At 39.5% G+C, this 22,836-nt stretch overlaps 1 protein-coding gene across 22 annotated transcripts in view; it reads right to left on the bottom strand.

The window, feature by feature from the left end:
• REV3L (REV3 like, DNA directed polymerase zeta catalytic subunit) overlaps window positions 1-22,836 on the bottom strand; it is a 171,382-nt gene that overhangs the window by 76,900 nt on the left and 71,646 nt on the right. For 19 of the 22 annotated variants that reach the window (XR_004968980.1, XM_036318172.1, XM_036318174.1 and 16 more), the window contains 6 exons: window positions 19,667-19,763; window positions 15,149-15,243; window positions 13,970-14,074; window positions 12,860-12,944; window positions 12,624-12,775; window positions 714-833 (listed from right to left, as the gene is read on the bottom strand). Coding sequence is in view for 21 of the 22 variants with exons in the window: in XM_036318172.1 (XP_036174065.1) it covers window positions 714-833; window positions 12,624-12,775; window positions 12,860-12,944; window positions 13,970-14,074; window positions 15,149-15,243; window positions 19,667-19,763 (654 nt within the window). In the remaining variant the exon portion in view is untranslated. The remainder of the gene's footprint in view (window positions 1-713; window positions 834-12,623; window positions 12,776-12,859; window positions 12,945-13,969; window positions 14,075-15,148; window positions 15,244-19,666; window positions 19,764-22,836) is intronic. The other 3 variants (XM_036318155.1, XM_036318166.1, XM_036318167.1) reach the window with 3 other exon arrangements.

Here is a 22,836-nt window from a genome sequence, read left to right as displayed (position 1 = left end):
CCTGTGAGGCATGCTGGAGGCAGCCGACCAGTGATTCTCTTTCATCATTGATGTTTCTCTTTCTCTCTCCTTCTCCCTTCTGCTCTGAAATTAATTTAAAAAAAAATTAAAAAAAAAAGCAAGGAAAGAAACATAAAATCACTATACCAAGCAAAACAAGAGGCATGAAGTTCAATGATATCTCTCTTTTTGCAAAAACATTTAAAATAAATTTTTGAAAAGGATGTCAGTAATTTAGACTAAATTACTGAAATGAAATATAGCAAATAGCATTTAAGGAGATGCAAAACACTCAGAAATAACAGTCATTATGTCCTACACTGACCCAAAATTAATCACTTAAAAAGAATTGTCCAGGGAAATTTCTGATACTCAGCAAGAAAGACTCAATTATGATAATTTATTAATATACTTAACACTCGAGAATTTTAATTCAAAATAAGCCATTTTCCCCCTAAAGCAATATGGTTTTCCTTCAACTAAAGTGAAATTTTTAAAAAGGTTACTATATTCTTTCACAATTGTTTAGAAAAAGCTGTGTAGAAAACAAAAACAAAGCTACTTCATTCAATGAAGTTTCATTTTTATACTGAGTAAGGATTTATTGAACATGCAACATTAACCTCTTCAAATCAAAGAAAAAAATAACTTCTTCACATATGCACTTTCATTGATTTAAAATACTGAAAATTTATGGTAGAATTATTACTTACAGAAAACTGGTGTCTCACTCAGTCTTTGGGTCAAAGGCTGAAAAGTCTGGCTATTTTCCATGAGGTTCAAAATTGCTTCTTCATTAATAAGAGCTTCTTCTACTTTATGTCTAGTGTGACCTTGAGATGACAAAAATATATAAACATTAAAGCAACTGCCTAATTATATAATCATTTTACCTCTACTACTATATGCTTTTATTCTCTATCTCTCCCTTTAACTAAACTGTAAGATTTTAAATTTATTCATAAAGTATTTATTCCCTCTGTACATTATTAGACTTTCTATAAAAATCATATGTTAAAGCCTGAATACTAGAAGCATAAAATAGAATTGTTTCCAGTTAGTTCTCTTATAACTGCTTGACATTTTTTTCTCTTTGAATATTCCAATGTGCAATGAATTTTATCATAGTAATATAACTATATATACACAAACTAGGTAGAATTGAAAAGACTGAAGAGATTGTAAGTATTTAGTAATCACAGAATCAAGGGTTTTTTAATACTCCATGTGACTGGTATATTTTTGTGGGTTTTATTACATTATGTTATTATTTAAGATATATCACTAACACTTTAAATTTTTAAATAAGTTTACACTGCCTGAGGATGGAAAAAGTAATAAAATTGTTATTTGCAGATGATGACTCTATACACAAAAAATTCAGTGGAAAAGACAAACTATTAGCACTAATAAAAATTGCTGGATATAGGATGATATACAAAGGTCAGTGAAGCTCCTAAATAGCAGCAATTAAAAAATAAAAATTTTGAAAGATAAAATTTACAATTGAAATAATTATAAGACACCTGGAATATATCTAACAAAAGATATAAAATAATTTTACAAAAAATTCAAAACTTTATTGAAAGACATGAAAAATGACAAGACAAATAAATTGAAAGACAAATTGAAAGACAATTGAAAGACAAATAAAATGAAAAATATAGCATGCTCAAGGATGAAATGATTTGATATATAGAAAGATTTAAAATGCTCCTATATCAACCAATGAAACTGAAGCAGTAATAAAAAAGCTACCAATAAATAAAAGTCCTGGACAGGATGGCTTCACAGGTAAACATTACCAAACATTCAAAGAAGAATTAAACTTATCCTGCTCAAACTACTCTAAAAAATTCAAAAGGAGGGAAGACTCCCAAGCTCATTTTACAAGGACATTATCCTGATTCCAAAACAAGATAAAGATACTACAAAGAAACAAAATTTAGGCCAATATCACTAATGAACATATACACTGAGTGGCCAGATTATTATGACCACCCCATCAGTACTTTGTTGGGCCACCTTTGGCCTTCAATACTGCGGCGATTCTTCTTGGCATTGACTCCACGAGATGATGAAAGATGATGCGAGGAATCTAATACCATGCCTGATGAATAGCACTGTCCAGTTCTGTGAGATTTGATGGTTGTGGAACCAGCTGCCTGATGGCTCTTTTAACTTCGTCCCACAAATGCTCAATTGGGTTGAGATCTGGTGATTGTGGGGGCAACCTAAGCAAGGTAAAGTCTCCCTCATGTTCTTGAAACCACTCCTGCACAATACGAGAACTGTGGCATGGCGCATTGTCTTGTTGGAAGAAGCCATCTCCATTGGGATATGCCATCAACATGATAGGATGAACTTGATCATCAACGATACTTCGGTATGTTGTGCTATTCAGACATTTATAATGATCTGGCCCTCTAGCAACTTCAGTGCGAAATTATAGCTAACTTGCCTACAAACGTCAGGTGGACATAATAATCTGGCCACTCAGTGTATATATATAAACCCTCAACAAAATATTAGCAAACTGAATTCAATAACACATTAAATAGATCATAAACTGATCAAGTTAGACTGTTTCCTGGGATGCAAGATTGGTACAATATCCACAAATCAATTGTGATACACAAATAAACAAAACGAAGGATAAAAATTATATGATCATATCAATAGATACAGAAAAAGCATAACAAAATCCAGCATGCATTTATGGTAAAAACTCTCAGCGAACTGGGAAGAGAGGGAATATATCTCAACATAATAAAGGCCATATATGACAAATCCACAGATAGCTAAAATCATACTCAAAGAGAGAAGACTAAAAGTGTTTTCCTTAAGATTGAAAACATGACAGGGATATCTGCTTTCACCACTCTTATTCAATACTAGAGGCCCGATGCATGGATTTGTTCATAAGTGGAGTCCCTCAGCCTGGCTGGCAATTGGGGCCCATTAGGGCCATCTTGCCCAGTCCCGACTGGGGTTGGCTGGCCGGTGGGAGGGACCATGGGAGGTTGGCCTGCCGGTCAGGGGGACTGCGGAAGGTTGGCTGGCAGCAGGAGGTTGTCTGGCCACGGGAGGTTGGCTGTGGTAGCCCATTGACCACCAGGGAGCAGCTCCTGCATTGAGCATCTGCCCCCAGGTGGTTAGTGCGTGTCATAGTGGTTGGTTGATGGGTCCTTTGGCCGACTGGTCGTAAGGGTCACTTAGGCTTTTATATATATAGACTAGAGGCCCGGTGCACAAAAATTTCTGCACTCGGGGGGGGGAGGGGGGCGGTCCCTCAGCCTGGCCTGTGCCCTCTCGCAGTCTGGGACCCCTCGGGAGATAATGACCTGCTGGCTTAGGCAGAGGGCAGGCCCAATCCCTAGGTGCAGCCCCTGGTCGGGCTCAGAGCAGGGCCGATTGGGGAGTTGGGGCGCCGCCCCGTCATACACAGAGCAGGGCGATTGGGAGGTTGTGATTCCACCCTCAGTCACGCTCAGGGTAGGGCTGATTGGGGGGTTGGGGCACCATTCCCTGTCACACTCAAGGCAGGGTCGATGGGGAGGTTGCGGCGCCACCCCCTGTCATGCACAGAGCAGGGCCAATCAGGGGGTTGGGGCATTTACCCCTGTCACTCACAGAGCAGGGCCCATCAGGGGGGTTGGGGCTCTGTACCCTGTCACGCACAGAGCAGGGCCAATCAGGGGGTTGGGGCGCAGCCCCCTGTCATGCACAGAGCACGGCCCATCACAGGGTTGGGGTGCCACCCTCTATCACCCACAGAGCAGGGCCGATCAGGGGGTTGGGGTACCGCCACTCTCACACTCAGGGCAGGGCCGATGGGGAGGTTATGGCTCTACCCCGTCACACACAGAGCAGGGCCCGTGGGGGGGGGGGGGGTTGGGGCGCCGCACCCTGTCACACACAGAGCAGGGCCGATCAGGGGGGTTGGGGCGCCGCACCCTGTCACACACAGAGCTGCAGGGCGATTAGGGTGTTTGGGCGCTGCCCCTGTCACGCTGATCCCGGTGCCGGGAGGCCTCGCGGCTCCGCTGATCCTGGTGCTGGGAGGCATATTACCCTTTTACTATATAGGGTAGAGGCCTGATGCACGGGTGGGTGCGGGCTGGTTTGCCCTGAAGGGTGTCCTGGATCAGGGTGGGGGTCCCCACTGGGGTGCCTGGCCAGCCTGGGTGAGGGGATGATGGCTGTTTGCAGCTGGTCACAACCCTTCAGGGTGGGGGTCCCCACTGGGGTGCCTGGCCAGTCTGGGTGAGGAGCTGAGGGCTGTTTTCAGGCTGGGGGTGACTGAAGCTCCCAACAGCTCCTTTTTTTCTTTTTTTATTCTGGGCCAGCTTTAGCTTTGAGGCTTGGCTCCAGCTCTTAGGCCTCCGCTGCTGAAAGTAGGTTTCTGGCCTTTGCTTACAATGTTGCGATCCTGCTGGCTGAAGCCCGGCAGGTTTCTGGGGTTTTGTTTAGCTTCTATGTTTGTTACATAGTTGCTTGCAGCTCAGAGGCCTGCAGCGGCAGGCGGGGAACGTTGGAGTCCTCCGTCACTGAAGTAAGCAAGCCTCATGTTAGTTTCAAGCTGCCTGGCTGCCGGCCGCCATCTTGGCTGGCAGTTAATTTGCATATCGCCCTGATTAGCCAATGGGAAGGGTAGTGGTCGTATGCCAATTACCATGTTTCTCTTTTATTAGATATGACTAGGGGCCCGGTGCACGAAATTCGTGCACTAGGTGGGGGGGTGGGGGAGAGTGTCCCTCAGCCCAGCCTGCCCCCTCTCACATACTGGGAGCCCTCAGGCGTTGACCCCCATCACCCTCCACTCGCAGGATCGGCCCCTTGCCCAGGCCTGATGCCTCTGCCAGAGGCGTCAGGCCTGGGCAGGGGACCCTCATTTCCCCCCGATCAGTGGTTCTGCCCCCCACCCAGGCCTGATGCCTCTGGCCCAGGATTCAGGCCTGGGCAGGGGACCCCCTCTCCCCCCCGATCACCAGCTCCGCCCTCGCCCAGGCCTGATGCCTCGGCCAGAGGCGTCGACCCCCATCACCCTCCGATCACCTGATCGGCCCCTTGCCCAGGCCTGATGCCTCCGCCAGAGGTGTCAGGCTTGGACAGGGGACCCCCATCTCCCCCCATCACTGGCTCTGACCCCCGCCCAGGCCTGATGCCTCTGGCCCAGGAATCATGCCTGGGCAGGGGACCCCCATCTCCCTCTGATCGCTTGCTCCACCCCCCGCCCAAGCCTGACGCCTCTGACCCAGCCTTCAGGCCTGGGCAAGGGGACCATCATATCCCCCCAATCACTGGCTCTGCCCCCCACCCAGGCCTGATGCCTCTGGCCCAGGCATCAGGCCTGGGCAGGGGACCCCCAGCCCCCTCCGATTGCTGGCTCCGCCCCCCGCCCAGGCCTGAGGCCTCGGCCAGAGGAGTTGACCCTCATCACCCTCTGATCGCCGATCACCGGATCGGCCCCTTGCCCAGGCCTGAGGCCTCCGGCAGAGGTGTCAGGCCTGGGCAGGTGACCCCCAGCTCCCCGCAGTTGCAGGCTCCGCCCCTGCCCAGGCCTAACGCCTCTGGCCAAGACAGTAGGCCTGGGCAGGGGACCCCCAGCTCCCCGTGATCTCTCGCTCTGCCCCTGCCCAGGCCTAACGTCTCTGGCCAAGGCATTAGGCCTGGGCAGGGGACCCCCTGCTCCCCTCGATCTCCCGCTCTGCCCCTGCCCAGGCCTAATGCCTCTGGCCGAGGCGTTAGGCCTGGGGAGGGGACCCCCAGCTCCTGTGATTGCAGGCTCCGCCCCTGCCCAGGCCAGACGCCTCTGGCCGAGGCATCCGGCCTGGGCAGCGGGGACCCGCAGCGGCAGCGGCCCCGCGATCGCGGGCTCCACTTAGGCCCAGGCAAGGGACCCCTAGCTCTTGGGACTGCCAGCTTCGCCCGTGCCCAGCTCCCATCACTGGCTCCACCCATACTTCCCGCTATGAGTGGCCAGGGCGGCAAAGGCGCCCGATTCTCCGACCATGGCTGGGGGGCAGGGCAAAGGTGGCCCCCAGGGCCGCCTTTGCCCTGCCCCCCGGCTCTTAGCTCCCGCCTGGGTTTCCGATCACTGTCAGTGACAGGGGTCTTCTTCCTGCTTTCCCTTTCTCCTCCCTGCATTGTGCCTACATATGCAAATTAACCGCCATCTTTGTTGGCGGTTAACCGCCATCTTAGTTGGCAGTTAATTTGCACATCGCCCTGATTAGCCAATGAAAAGGGTAGCGGTTGTACGCTAATTACCATGTTTCTCTTTTATTAGATTAGATAGTACTGGAAGTTCTAGCCATAGCAACCAGACAAGAAGAAAGAAAAGGCATCCAAATCAGAAAGTAGTAAAACTGTCATTATTTGCAGATGACATAATATATGTAGAGAACCCTAAAGATTCCACCAAGAAACTAGTAAAACTGACAGGTAAGTTCAAAAGAGTAAAAATACAAAATCAATATTCAGAAGTTGGTTGCATTTTGTTTTTACGTAAATAATGAATTAAGCCAGAAAGGGAAACTAAGAAAATAATCCCATTTACAGTAGTATCAAAAAAATAAAATACATAGGAATAATACTTGGAAAGAAGACACAAATAAAGCATATACTGTGCTTATGGAGAGGAAAAAGTAACATCATTAAAATGTTCATACTACTCAAAGAAATCTATGATTCAATGCAATCCCTATCAAAATATCAATGGCACTTATCATAGAACTAGAACAAATAACCCCAAAATTTATATGGAACCACAAAGACCTCAAATAGCCACAGCAATCTTGAGAAAGAAGAACAAAGTTGGAGGTATCACACTACCTGATATCAAACTATACTAAAAGTCTATAGTAATCAAAACAACATTAAACAGACACAGAGATCAATGAAACAGAAAAGAGTCCAGAAATAAGCCCACGCCATTAGGGTCAATTAATATACGACAAAGGAGGCAAGAACATACAATGGGGTAAACATAGTCTATTTAATAAATGTTGTTGGGAAAATTGAATAGATACATGCAAAAAAATGAAACTAGACCACCTTCTTACACCATATACAACAGTGGTTCTCAACCTTCCTAATGCCATGATCCTTTAATACAGTTCCTCATGTTGTGGTGACCCCCAATTTCATTGTTACAAATTGAACATAATTAAAGCATAGTGATTAATCACAAAAATAATATGTAATTATATATGTGTTTCCCGATGGTCTTAGGCAACCCCTGTGAAAGGGTCGTTCGACCCCCAAAGGGGTCACGACCCACAGGTTGAGAACCGCTGATATACAAGAATACACTCAAAATGGATTAAAGACCTAAATTCAAACATTTAAAACTATAACCAGAAAAAATAGGCAGTAAATTCCCTGACATTTCTCTTAGCAATATTTTTTTCTGATATATCCTTCTAAGGGGAGGAAAACAAAAAAAATAATAAAGAAATAGAACTACATCAAACTAAATAGCTTTGCACAGCAAAATATCCACACCCATCAGCAAAATGAAAAGACATCTTACTGAATGGAGAATATATGTGCTAATGATAAATCCAATAAAGGGTTAATACCCAAAATTTATAAAGAATTCATACAACTCAATATAAAAAAACCCACAAACAATCCAATTAAAATATGGATAGAGAACCTAAATAGATATTTCTCCAAAGAGGACAGACAGATGGCCAATAGACATATGAAAAGATGCTCAAAGTCACTAATCAGAGAAAAATAAATTAAAATTACAATGAGATTATCACCTCACACTGTCAGAATGGCCATCATCAACAGATCAATAAACAACAAATGTTGGTGAGGATGTGGAGAAGAGGAAATCCTCATATACTTTGGTAGGAATGCAAACTGGTGCAGCCACTATGGAAACAGTATGGAAGTTCCTCAAAAAAACATAAAAATGAAACTGCCTCATGACCCAGCTATTTCTGGGTATATATTCGAAGAAACCCAAAACACTAATTCAAAAGAATACATGTACCCCTATATACATTGCAGCATTATTTACAACGGCCACGATACGGAAGCAACTGAAGTGCCCATCAATAGACAAGTGGATAAAAAAGCTGCAGTACATAAATACAATGGAATACTACTTGGTCATAAAAGGGACTGAAATCTTACCATATGTGACAGCATGGTTGGATCTAGAGGTTATTATGCTAAGTGAAATAAGTCATACAGAGAAAGAAAATATCAAAATATTTTACTTATAAACAAAGAAACATAATTGAAATAAAGTCATAGATACAAAGAACAGACTGATGGTTGCCAGAGGAGAGTTCGGGGGCCAAGTGAGAAAGGTGAAGGGATTAAGAAGAACAAATTGGTAGTTACAAAATAGTCACAGCAATATAAAAGTAAAACACAGGGAATATAGTCAATAATAATAAGTATGTGTGGTGCCAGGTAGGTACTTAAAATATTCGGGGAATCACTTTGTAAATTATATGGTTGTCTAACCACTATGCTGAACACCTGAAAGTAATCTATCCTCCTATCTAATAATAGACAAACATGGTAATTAACCATACCTCCGCTACGCTTCCCATTGGCTAATCAGCACGATATGCAAATTAACTGCCAACAAAGATGGCTGCTGGCAGCCACGCAGCTGAAGCGAGCAGGAGGTTTGCTTGCTCCAGGGATGGAGGAGGACAAGGTTCCTGGCCTGCTGCGGCCCAGCTCTGAGCTCCAGATGCAACAATGTTGCAATTATAGAAGCTAAACAAACCCAGATACCTGCTTTCAGCCAGCCACAGCCTCAAGCTGGAGCCAGCTCTCAGCTCCAGGGACAGCTATAGAAGTAAATAAATCCCAAAATAAAAAAGAAAAAAAAAGAAAAAAAAAACAGGCTGGGAGCTTCAGTCGCCCACCAGCCTGAAAATGGCCCTCAGGCCCTCACCCAGACTGGCCAGGCACCCCAGTGGGGACCCCCACCCTGAAGCGGGTGTGACCAGCTGCAAACAGCCATCAGCCCGTCATCCAGGCTGGTCAGGCACCCAAGCGGGACCCCCACCCTGATCCGGGACACCCTTCAGGGCAAACCAGCCAGCCCCCACACCCGTGCACCAGGCCTCTATCCTATATAGTAAAAGGGTAATATGCAAACTGACCCTAACAGCAGAAAGACTGGGAATGACTGGTCACTATGACACACACTGACCACCAGGGGGCAGACGCTCAATGCAGGAGCTGCCCTCTGGTGGTCAGTGCGCTCTCACAGCGAGGAGCTCTGCTCAGCCACAAGCCAGGCTGATGGCTGCCAGTACAGCGGTGGTGGTGGGAGCCTCTCCTGCCTTCTCAGCAGCGCTAAGGATGTCTGACTGCAGCTTTGGTCTGCTCCCTGCTGGCAAGTGGGCATCCCCTGAGGGCTGCCGGGCTGCCAGAGGGATGTATGATTGCCAGCTTAGGCCCAATCCCCCAGGGAGCGGGCCTAAGCCAGCAAGTGGTCACCCTCGAGGGGTCCCAGATTGCGAGAGAGCACAGGCCAGGCTGAGGGACAAATTTTTGTGCACCGGGCCTCTAGTCTATCTATATAAACAGGAGATATGCTAATTAGCTGAGCATCACAACCACTAAGGAGGAGACTGCATCACGACCGCTCAGGAGGAGCTGTGCATGCAGATGGGCAGGAAAGGACCTTGTGTCACCCCACCCCAGCAGCTGCAGGGAGGCTGGGGCTGGGGGCGGGCCGGAGCGGAGACACAACACACAGGAGCACCTGCCCCCACCCCAGCTGACACAATGCGGCGTTCGGTGCTACGCGGGTCCCGGCCCTCTGCGGGGTGCCTCCTTGCACGACTGCTGGGCCCTAGTCTAATCTAATAATAGACAAACATGGTAATTGACCGTACCTTCGCTACGCCTCCCATGGGCTAATCTGCACGATAAGCAAATTAACAGCCAACAAAGATGGCGGCTAATTTGCATACTGCAGGCAAATCCTGCTGTGCCGCCCCACCTGGGGCTGGCGGCAGTGCGATCCCTAGCCGCTGGCCGTCCCAGCGCGAGATCCTGGCCTGCCGTGTGCGGCCCAGGGACGGTGGCAGTGAATCCTGAGCCTCCGCTCGCCCCAGCACGGGATCCGGGCCTGTGGTGTGTGCGGTGGGGCGGGCGGGGCGGTGGCATTGAGATCCCCAGCTGCTGCCCACCCCAGCCCAGGATCCGGGCCTGTCATGTGTGGGACGGGGTGGGCAGGTGGGCGGCAGCACTATCTGAGCGGCTGCCCAGTCCAGCTCGGGATCCAGGCCTGCCATCTGCAACTGGGGGAGATGGGGCAGGCACGGCAGGATTGAGCGTGCCATCTGCCACCAGGAGAGTGGGCCTAAGCCAGCAGGCGGTTATCTCCCGAGAGGTCCCAGACTGTGAGAGGGCACAGGTTGGGCTGAGGAACCCCTCCCCCCCAACCAGTGCACAAATTTTTGTGCACCGGGCTTCTAGTAGATATATAAAAGCTAATATGTAAAATGTCCCTGTGGGAGTCCGACCAGGAGTTCTATCACTCGCTATGATGTGCACTGACCACCGGGGGGCGGCACAGAACGAAGGAAGGCCTGGGCCAGCAGCTGGGGAAGGGAGGCTCCAGCTGGCAGCCCAAAGGAAGGCCTCAGGCAGCCAGAGGCCCCGACTGGCTCTGATTGCCGGCCAGGCCTAGGGACCCTAACTGTGCAAGAATTTTGTGCATTGGGCCTCTAGTATAAAATAATACTGAATGTCAACTGTAATTGAAAAATAAAAAAAATTCCTAAATTAGTCTATAAATTCAATAAATTCCTAATAAAGTATCAACAAGGTTCTTCCCAGAAACAAAACAATCTGACACTAAAATTAACATGGAAGAGCTTTTTTTAAAGATGAAGAGTAGACAAGACAATTTTGAAGCCAAATAAGGGAAGACCTGCTCTTGATGTATATCAATACTAAAGCCCCTGCTTCCAATGTAGCAGTGAAAAAAGGGCTTTTCCTTTTATGCTGAAGGCTGTAATTCTATTCCTGCCAGTCTGGCTCCCCATGCCTAGAAAAACTGCATACGAAACAATCCAACTTCTAAGTAAAACTTTCATTATTCTCTTATTTCCCAATCATGTATAAGCTAACTGCATTACAGAAACCCTTTTAGAACAAAATAGTATATATGATACATACCCTGTAAGGCCTGGCAAATCACACTTCCACATATCTTTTGTGGAGAAACTCTTGCACACAGCCACAAGATAAAACACTGTTATTACCAGTGCAAAAGTGAAAGCCATCTAATAGTTGTAGAGAAACAGATAAACTTGTTTACTCTTACAAAGGAGCACTAATCGGCAGCTAAAATGAATAAACTAGAAATGTGTATGAATAGGTAGATTGAAAGTTATAATACTGACATAAAAATACTCAACATCATTAGTAATGAGGGAAATGATAATTAAAACCATAATGAGATGCAATTTCACACACACTAGGATGACTATATAAAAAAAGACAGATAACAACAAGTGTTATTAGTGAAGATGTGGGGTCACTGCTGGTGGGAATGTAAAACACTGTAGTCACTTGGGAGACAGTTTTGGCAGTTTACAAAAAAAAATTAATGACAAATTTACTAAATAACCCAGCAATTCCAAATCCTTGGTATCTACTAAAAAAAGAAAAAGAAAAGATATATCCACACAAAATCTTATACACAAATGTTCCTAGCAGCATTATTCTTAAGAGCAAAAAGTAAAAACAACTCAAATGTCTATCAACTGGTGAATGTATTAACAAAATATGGGATAGCTATATAATTCAATACTATTCAGCCAGAAAAATACTGACAGATGCAATATGGATGAACCTGGAAATATGTTAAGTGAAAGAAGCAAGATACAAAAGATTGCATACTTTATTTCATTTATATATGTCTAGAAACGGCAAATCTTAGAGACAAGAAAGTAGGTAAGTGGTTAATTAGGATTGGAGGTGGGAACAGCTGTAACTACAAATGAAAAAGGAGTATTTTGAGGTGAAGAAAATGTTCTAAAACTGAATTATGGAGATATTTGCATAACGTTGTAAGTTTAGGATAAATCATTGAATTATAAATTTAAAATGAGTGAATTTTGTGCCATATATATTATACCTTGATTAAGTTAAAAATATGATGAATAAAAAAAGCAAGTTGTTTAATCTATGATAAGCAGGGTATCATTTACCTAAAACTTAAAACATAAAATAATAGTATATGTTGTGGGCATACATACTTGGTGGGGGCAAAAGTAGGTTTATATTTGTTCATATGAAAAACAATACAATAATTAATAAATATAATACAATAAACTTTCACATACTCACAACTATAAACCTACTTTTGCCCCACCTGTATATAAGAAACTGTAAAATCATACATGTTAACAGCTTGTACCAACTTCAGAATAGTGCTTGCCTCTAGAGATGAAGAAAAAGTAAAGGAATAGGAGAGAGGTTTTTGCAATATCAATGATGTTTATTTCTTAGGGGGAAAAAGAAACACTTAGCAAACTCAACTAAATCTTAATACCTCAGAACTAGATATTTAGATGTCTGGTAGGGTATTTTCTGTACACATGAAAAGAAAACCTCACCTTTGCTCAACTCTGTGTCTTTGTGGACTTCTACCATATTAGCTGGTGTACACTGAAGAATTTCAGGAGACAGGACCTCAGAGTGCAATGTTAACTCAGCAGAGAACTCCTGGGATCCGTCGTTATAGTCCACAGAGCCTGATAACCTTCTGCTTAATTAAAACAAATCCTTTATAACACACTAGATTAACAAAGCAATAAAATAGCTCTGAGATCTGTAAAAAACAATCACTTACACAGAGAAATCATTCTGTTTGAGAATTTCCTGAAGTCTCTTCTGAAATTTTTTTTCACTTTCTGTGGCTGGCACAAACCTGCGATCTTTGAATTAAAAGTGCATTAAAAAAATGTAGATAGCAAATAAATGAAATATTTTCTTTTCTCTTAGAATAGCTTTTAAAATAGTAATGTCCTATCCTTCTCTTGACAGATATAATACCACCTAAAAGTAGTTCTATTATAAAAACAAACAAAAGAAAAATTGTTGTTACTGAAGCTATATAATTAAGCACTTAAAGTCAGTTCAAGATTAAGTCCATAATTATAACTTAAATCCAATACATTGTTCTCTACATATACATGTATCACAGACTCTGAATCTAGAAATTTTCTCCTCATAAAATATAATACTTCTACTTTAAAAAGCACTCAAAATTTATCAAAGTATTTTTAGTATTCAAGACACTAAAATTTTGAAATTTTAATTAGACTTCAATATACTAGTAGGCTTACTTCTAAATTGCAAATACATTTGCCTTGTGAATTATGTCTTTTATTCTTTTACCTTTATTTTAATATTTTTGTTGTGTCCCATGGCATTTATTTAAGACCCTCAAATTATTTTTTGAAGTAGTAGGGTTCAATAATAAAATAAGTGTTTCCTTTAAAACTATAGCAGATGATCGAAGTGCAAGTGCATATGATACATTCAGAAATAATTTGGGGGCTATATTTCATGGGTACATTTTCAAAACTTAATGAATCAAACACAGTGTTTCTAAGTTGGAATTCAGGAGCTTCTATGAGCATTCTATAGCTTATTTGGAAATACAGGTTAGAACATACTAGATAATGAAAAAGGAACAAAAACGTGAAATAGGCGAAGAAAGTATGGTGAAAATCAATGACAACAAAGCTGTCAATTTCTTACTGGAAAAGAGACAACGAGTGACACTTTGGAGGTAAAGAATCACTGGTTCAGAGCAAAGACAATAGAAAAAAATACATAGAAAATTTGAAAGTAATCTGAAAAGTAAAATTTAAGGTCAAGATAAACTCAATGGCTTAACCTTTTTCATAAAACTATCTTGTTTAAAAAAATCATTAGAGTACTATTTGGTTAATACCTTGTGATTCAGTTTGGCTTATTTGAGAAGTTTCATTTCTATTTCTTCGCCGTTGCTTTTCATCTTCCCATATGGCCTGTAGACCAGGATTTCCATCAATTTGAGCTGTAATCACAATAATACTTCACCACTACAAGGTCAAAGTAAAAACTACTTGCTTAAAAAAAGGAACTCAAACTTAAAAAAAAAATTTATTGTTTAAAATATTACATATGTCCCCTTTTTCCCCCCATTGACTTCTTCTTCTAACCTCCCCACCCCCCTCCCTGGGGCCTTCACCACCCTATTATCTGTGTCCATGGATTATGCATATATGCATACAAGTTCTTTGGTTGATCTCTTCCCACGCACCCTCTCCCACCTTCTGAGATTCCACAGTCTGTTCCATACTTCTATGTTTCTGGATCTATTTTGTTCATCAGTTTATTTTGTTTATTAGGTTCCACATGAGTGAGGTCATGTGATAGTTGTCTTTCTCTGACTGGCTTATTTCACTTAGCATAATACTCTCCAAGTCCCTCCATGCTGTCTCAAAGGGTAAGAGATCCTTCTTTTTTTTATTCTTTTTTTAAAATTACTACATAGTATTCAATGGTGTAAATGTATCACAGCTTTTTTTATCTACTCATCTACTGATGGGCACTTGAGCTGTTTCCAGATCTTAGATATTGTGAGGAACCCAAACTTTTAAAAAATAAATACTGCCTCTTAAGAAAAACAATTACCTACTTTATGTAATAAAGCAGACAAACTATCCCAACCTACGTTTCTTATGTTAGTCCTTTTTTAGTTTTCTTCCTAGTGGTTCCCAAAAATCCATCAAGTGAATAAGATTCAAACATTCTGAGGATAGCCAATAGACCTAAGAATCCCATCCCTGCTATATAACCTAAAAACTAAAAACATTAAGTTAGATATTAACTTTTAAAATATTAATTTATTTAGTGTTACATTTACTTTAGGTTCATGACTGTGCAAACATACTCATGTGGATGAGAGTATAAATGAAAAAATATAAATAAAAAATTGCTTCAGAGGTACAGAAGCACTCTTCATAACATTTGGTATCTTCTATAACATCTTACATCTCTAGTAATGCTTTCTTCCCTACTTTTTCCACTTACTTTGACCATTAATTAAAAACACACACACATATATTAAGAATAATTGTACATATACCTTCAATGTCCAGCCGATTTAAGATATCAGCAGCTACAGCATCTACTTCTAATTCACATGTACTCTGTGGTTCAATACCTTCCAGTATTAAAGAGCTGTATTAAAAACATTTAAAAAACCACAATAATTATATAAGAGCAAATTTTCTGAAGATTTTTCTTATATAATTTTTTTATCTTTATGTGGTAAGCAGAAAAGCCAATGATGTATTAATAAGTATAACATAATTGATATTATATATATAAAGAAATGATAAAGCGGAAGAGAAAAGTACAAAATATTATTATATTACAATTCACTGAGATCTTTTTGCAGTGCATTCTACATATTTTGGCTCATTATATTTTATATATAAGGGATGTGGGTCATATCCAGGACAGAAAGGGATAACAGAGAGACAACTGAGAGATGCATCAAAAACCAAACACATATGTAATCATTTGCTCAGAGGCATCTTTCTTAGCAATCATAGATTTGTTTTAAAAAATAAGGAGAGAATATGCAACAAGAAATGAGGGGAAAGGAGTATACTGAAAGGTGGGCAAATGATACTGTTCTCCCTGCCCCCAACGACTGCTGTGCTGGATAATGCTTTAAAATTCTCCGTAACTACAGATTTGAGAAACCATGTGGCTTAATAATGGGATCATGACTAGGAAATGTGTTAACACCACAAAATCATTAGTTTTTATGAAAACTACAGAAGTTCTGCTCTTTGACTCAGAAATTTTTGTTTTTCATCAGAGCCACAAAAAAAGATTAGGACATCACATACTACCAATATAGACATCAATTGAAAAAGAGAGAACCATGAAAGTGGATGATGGCAGATTTCACTCCCATTTTTTAATGTTTTAAGAGAAACAGATTAGCAAAACCTCATTTCTCATAGTCTATCCCTAAGGAAATTTTGATGGAACATTAGAAATTAATTTGTTAAACCACAGAATTTTTACAATTCAAATAAATATACATGTGTACATAGATGCATACGTGTAGATAGACACATATCTTTTTATCATTGATAGAGAAGAAACATATTAGCCAACCTATCACAATATATCCCTTTCATTTTCAGAAAGAAATTATTCTTAATGTTGTTTGTCTTCTTCATTCATATAACTTAAAGTAAATTTTGCAATGAAATGACATACTAGATAAAATAGTTCATGGTCAACAATTTTCTCCTTATACTAAAAAGTTTCACAAGTTTTGAAAGAATTATATTGTAAATTTCAAGGGTGAATTTTCCAAAAGTAACACATTTGTGACAAAGGAGGGAAACAATAATATCAAAAAACAAAATCTCATAGTAGAAATTTATGACTATTTCTTGCCTTTATTACAAAGCTACTTCAGACATTCAGAAGAGATGTTCTTAGGAAAAGGAAGTAGTTTTCAGAATTAAAACTTTCCGATAGAAAAAGTGTAAGTAAAAAATTTGTCAGCCCTGGCCAGTATGTTTCAGTGATAGAGTGTTGGTCTGAGCACCCAAGGGTCTCGAGTTCAATTCCTGGTCAAGGGCACCTACCTGTGTTGCAAATTTGTTCCAGCCCTCGGTTGGGGCATGCATGAGGCGGCCAATCAATGTGTCTCTCTCACATTGATGTTTCTCTCTCTCTCTTCACTCTCTCTAAAAATCAATGGAAAAAATATCCTCAGGTGAGGATTAACAAAAAAAACTTTTTTTTTGAATCAGAGGTTGGGAACTGGGTGGTAGGAAGCAGGGGGGAAAAAGAAGGGAGGGCATTTGTAATACCGTCAACAATCAAGATTTTAACAAATTTAGGTTACCAAATACATGCAGACCATTCATTTTAGCCATGAAAGGGAGATAAAAGATAACGATGGTAGATAACTGTGCCTCTCTGAACATTTCTGTTCAAAGCTTAACAAAACAGTCCTACTAATTAGAATCAGTGAGGATGAAGCTCAGACATCTATAATTTTAAAAATCTTTTCAGATTGCCGAAACCGGTTTGGCTCAGTGGATAGAGCGTCGGCCTGCGGACTGAAGGGTCCCAGGTTCGATTCCGGTCAAGGGCATGTACCTGGGTTGCGGGCACATCCCCAGTGGGAGATGTGCAGGAGGCGGCTGATCGATGTTTCTCTCTCATCAATGTTTCTAACTCTCTATCTCTCTCCCTTCCTCTCTGTAAAAAATCAATACAATATATATTTAAAAAAAAAAAAAATCTTTTCAGATCATACTGATGGGTAGCCAGGGTGAGATTACTGCAGTAGATTCAGTTTTTGTATATTCAACACTCTGGCAAATGATCCTGAAGGTCCAGGATTTGTGGTAATTAACACTGAGCTAGCTAGTAAGGTAGGTAGAGCTACTAACTCAGCACTTACAAGTTTGTTGCTCTCTCTTATGGCCCTTGTAATAATGTTTGTGAAAGGGCATAAAACATTTCTTTGTTAAAAAAAAAAAGGTACATAGAAGAAGGTGTTAGCACTGGGGATAGAAATGAGACTAATAAAATCTAAGAGTAATGATTTATGGCAAAATTTTTTGACATTATGTTATTTGTACTTCATGAAATTATGGATTTTCATGTTTAATGCAATATAAGCATTCCAAAAATATAAAATATGGGCTAATCTGAGACAAAAATATATACAGCTATCCCATAATTACTTTAAATTCTAATTCTGAGTACCTTGTCTAATTTTACTAGTTTGTCTATTCACATCTTTGCTTATAATTTGTCAATTCTTAAAAATAAAACAGGCTCTTAAAAACAGTCTAAAATTCAAACTTTTCATTATAATACATAAGGTTTGCCCAAACTCACTTCGAATCAGTGAAGCCTTTATAACCTAACCAGAAAGATTGTTCAAAAAGGGCTTCAAATACAAATAAACTTTAATTTGAGCATGCAAAAAACAAGTTACTACATGCAGAACTTTGAAAACCAAGGAATCTAGGGAATAGGTAAAATCCTTGGGTCAGGTTGATTTCCTCTAACATTAGAGAGATAGAGGGACTGCATCACAGGCATAAAAAAAATGAGACAAAAAGTAGCTTTTGGTCACTGTCTTCTGGACTGATTAAAACTTGAAATTGATGTGGTAAATAAAATTCTCTCTAAATTTAATACCATTTCAATATGATTATAAAAACATTTCCACTCTATCTGAGAAGGAACCAAGTGCACGCATGTGCATGTGTATGTATGTTTATCAAAAAGTCCTGATATAAAAAAAAAAAAAACCACTAAAAAAAAAAAAAAGTCCTGATAAATGTTAAGCTGGATCAAGAGATAAAGTAAGTCATTGTCCACAACACCTCAAAGTTTTATAGATTTCATTATGGTATAACATTCCAATTATAAAACAATGTATTTCCATCATTATTTAGTGATAATTTTTTCTTAATTTTAGATATTAAAAAAAACCCCAAGTAATTCTATAACATGAAAATTCTGTCAACAACATTAGGATTTTAAACTACATAAATTATATTTATGTAGTTTAAAATGAATATATTTCATGGTGGTTTATCTTCAATTGATTAATAAATCACATTTTCTTTTCATTACATAAAAAAATAAGTCATTTAAACACTTTTTCCACCTTGCATTCTTCATAAAAATATCTACATAAAAAACATCAGTTGACATATGTGTAGTGAAAAGAGGAAAACGATAACCACCCTGCCAATACCTAATTGATTAATAAAAGGATCAAGAAAGGTTGGGCAATGCTTTGTGGTATAAAACAGAAATCTTTCTGGGTTCTATGTAGATAAAGCTATTATTAATAATTTTATAGGTACTGATTAAATACCTAAATATTCAAAATGTTACCTTCCCCAAAATAAATTAATAAAAGTCTAATAAATAACAGTCAAAAGAAATCAGAGATTATATTATTCATATTCAGTATGTCAACCCACTTTTTCCCACAAATATTTAATATTTAGAAAGGGTTATTTTTATTAAAAATATTTACTATTTAGTTTTTCAAATGATAGTTTATTATGTGATTTTTAAATTTATATTTTATTGATTTTTTACTGAGAGGAAGGAAGAGGGATAGAGAGTTAGAAACAATGATAAGAGAGAAACATCGATCAGCTGCCTCCTGCACACCTCCTACTGGGGATGTGCCCGCAACCAAGGTACATGGCCCTTGACTGGAATTGAATCTGGGACCTTTCAGTCCGCAGGCCAACACTCTATCCACTGAGCCAAACCGGTTAGGGCTATTATGTGATTTTTACTAGACAAGTTATAGGATATCAATTTGGAATGCACAATGAAGATGAATGTTGTAAAAAAGTATAAAAATTTACATCCAGATTTCTTTTATTAATTAGGCAAAAATTAAGTATATTTCCATGGTCTCTTTTTAAAATCTATGATTCCATGTAACATACTAATATTGAAATTTGCTTTTATGAAAAATTTATACATTAAAACACCAAATATAAGATTAAAATTATGGAAACCACTAATTTCTGAATGTAGGATATATGTAAATATGTTTTTCTTTACAACATGAACTAACCTTGGTATTTCATTTTCTTCCCACCGAAATAAGGTACCAGTAAAAGAATTTCCTTGTAGCCGGTCCTTGTAAGATCCAGTTGTATGCAATGGATCACCTGGGAGTAGAAAAATAAAACGGGATGAGTTCTAATTTGAACTTGCATATAACTACTGTTTAAGTAAAATAATATACAAACTATATGACTAGTTCCTAAAAACTCATACACACCTAGGAATGTATATATGAGCAGTTGACAGTAATGGTTCCAAACTAAGAGGGTAAAGAAGTATTTGTAATATATGCTTATGAGAGAGAAATGGTTACAAGACTTTCATATTAGATTAAAAGAATACATTTTGATGTGCTATTCTGATGGGTATGCTTAAAATCTCATTTTATAAAGAAATATGACAATTTTTGTAGACTTTAATCCAAATTCCTAGGGTATTCTGTATAAACCTCAATCAAAATTCTAGTAGAAATCAGGTTCCAGATAAAATTCAAAACATACTATAATACCAATCCCTGAACAAAAAAGAAAATATACAATGCTTTCCAGAAGTAATGGCAACAACAGTGAGTGGAAACTTGGGACAAATGCAATCTGACCAGCAGCTGAAGAGGGGACATGTTTCCTTAGTTGTCCCAGTTTCAGAAACTAGGTCCTAGGATCGTGCTTTGGAAGTAATCAACGAATTTTCTGTGATCTCTTATGGTAATTTAAATTTGCAGATAAGAGAAAGCTTGAATTTTAATGTTATCAAGGATATTAAATTTACAATCCTCTCTAGCTAAATTTAATACTTTGATTTTCTTATTTGACTAGCCTGATCAAAAATGTAATTAGGCTGAGATCAGGTATTAACATCTTTGCTATTTCAACAAAACATGCCTTGAAAACATGCAACTAATTCTTACTATATTTGTATTTTGTTTTAGCGTATTTCCCGAAAGAACATGGAAACTCTTAAATATATTAAGTATATATGAAATATATATTTCTTTTCAACTGTGGATGTTAAAAAATGTAATATAAAATGCTTCTGTGGTACTCAAAAATATTTATTCTATATAAGTACTCTTATATAACTCACCTTAACTACTATAACAATTAGTAATTTCTATTTTAGTTGAAAATTGATTATATAACTGAATATTAAGACAAAATTATATATGCATGTACATTAAAATTCTTAAATCTTTTTCACTTTTGAATTTACCTCACTTTCAAAAAGACTGTTACATACTATATCAACTTGTCTTATAAGACGAAATGTTGTCATGCACATATATGTAATATATACATTAATTTACTGTAAGATTTACTATCAGTTTAACTGTAAGATGTCTGAAATAACATGGCAAAATAAAATACTAAAGATGATTCATCTATTTTTTTCCATGATTTCAGTATTACCTTTTATCTTATACAAAACAAAACCTGAGGGCTATTTAGTATAATGAATTAAGATATAAATTTTATTTCATCATACTTGCAATTTCCCTTCAACTAAATTTCTTATACTTCTGCCTTCAAATTGTTCATAGTTTGAAAAAAAAAATCCCTTCTAATCATCATTCCAATACTCATCTGGCTTTTATAACTAAAATAAATGGCTTACATATACTTGCTAATTCAAAATTTTCTCATGCTTTTCACCTATTAGAAACAAACTTTTGCAGGGTTTCTTTTCTTTTCTAGATAAATATGTACTTTATTTTTTAATCAAGAAAATTAGTTCTTGAAAAATTTGTTAAACATACTTTTATATTTTTAGACAGATTTCAAGACATTTAAATGTTTCCCTTATTTATTTATTTATTTATTTATTTATGTATGTATGTATGTATGTATGTTGTTTAAGGTATTACAAATAGTACATGTCTCTTTTTTTCTCCCACTGACCTCCCCGCAGCCTTCCCTAACCCCCAGCACTTGCCCTCGTGCCCCTACCCCCAGTGTTTTGCATCTGTTGGTTGTGCTTATATGCATGCATACAAGTCCTTCTGTTGATCTCTTATCCCTACAATCTTCCCCAGCCTTCCCGCTGTAGTTTGACAGTCTGTTCGATGCTTCTTTGCCTCTATTTTTGTTCAACAGTTTGTAATGTTCTTTATTCTCCATAAATGAGTGAGATCATGTGGTATTTATTTTTCACTGACTGGCTTATTTCACTTAGCATAATGCTCTCCAGATCCATCCATGCTGTTGCAAATGGTAAGAATTCCTTGTTTTTTACAGCAGCATAGTATTCCATTGTGTAGATGTACCACAGTTTTCTAATCCATTCATCTGCTCATGAGCATTTAGGCTGTTTCCAAATCTTAGATATGGTGAATTGTGCGCTATGAACATAGGGGTGCATATATCCTTTCTGATTGGTGTTTCTGGTTTCTTGGGATATATTCCTAGAAGTGGTATTACTGGGTCAAATGAAAGTTCCATTCTTTAAAAATATATTTTATTGATTTTTTACAGAGAGGAAGGGAGAGGGATAGAGAGTTAGAAACATCGATGAGAGAGAAACATTGACCAGCTGCCTCCTGCACACCCCCTACCAGGGATGTGCCTGCAACCTAGGTACATGCCCTTGACCAGAATCAAACCCGGGATCCTTCAGTCTTCAGGCTGATGCTCTATCCACTGAGCCAAACAGGTTAGGGCGAAAGTTCCATTTTTAATTTTTTGAGGAAGCGCCATACTGTTTTCCACAGGGGCTGCACCAGTCTGCATTCCCACCAGCAGTGCATGAGGGTTCCTTTTTCTCCGCATCCTCTCCAGCACTTGTCATTTGTTGATGATAGCCATTCTGACAGGTGTGAGATGGTACCTCATTGTTGTTTTGATTTGCATCTCTCGGATGATTAGTGACTTTGAGCATGTTTTCATATGTCTCTTGGTTTTCTGAATGTCCTCTTTCAAAAAGTGTCTATTTAGGTCCTTTGCCCAGTTTTTGTTTGGACCGTTTATCTTCCTTTTGTTAAGTTGTATGAGTTCCTTGTAAATGTTGGAGATTAAACCCTTATCGGAGATAACATTGGCAAATATGTTCTCCCATGCAGTGGGCTTTCTTGTTGTTTTGCTGATAGTTTCTTTTGCTGTGCAGAAGCTTTTTATTTTGATGTCCCATTTGTTTATTTTCTCTAGTTTCCACTGTCCTAGGGGCTGTATCGGTAAAGATATTGCT

This window comes from Myotis myotis, unplaced genomic scaffold (assembly GCF_014108235.1).
Source record: "Myotis myotis isolate mMyoMyo1 unplaced genomic scaffold, mMyoMyo1.p scaffold_m19_p_7, whole genome shotgun sequence".
In the NCBI taxonomy this organism is placed as follows: Eukaryota; Metazoa; Chordata; class Mammalia; order Chiroptera; family Vespertilionidae; genus Myotis; species Myotis myotis.
The sequence above is the reverse complement of the archived record's forward strand: the minus strand, read 5'-3'. Positions and strand labels throughout refer to the sequence as shown.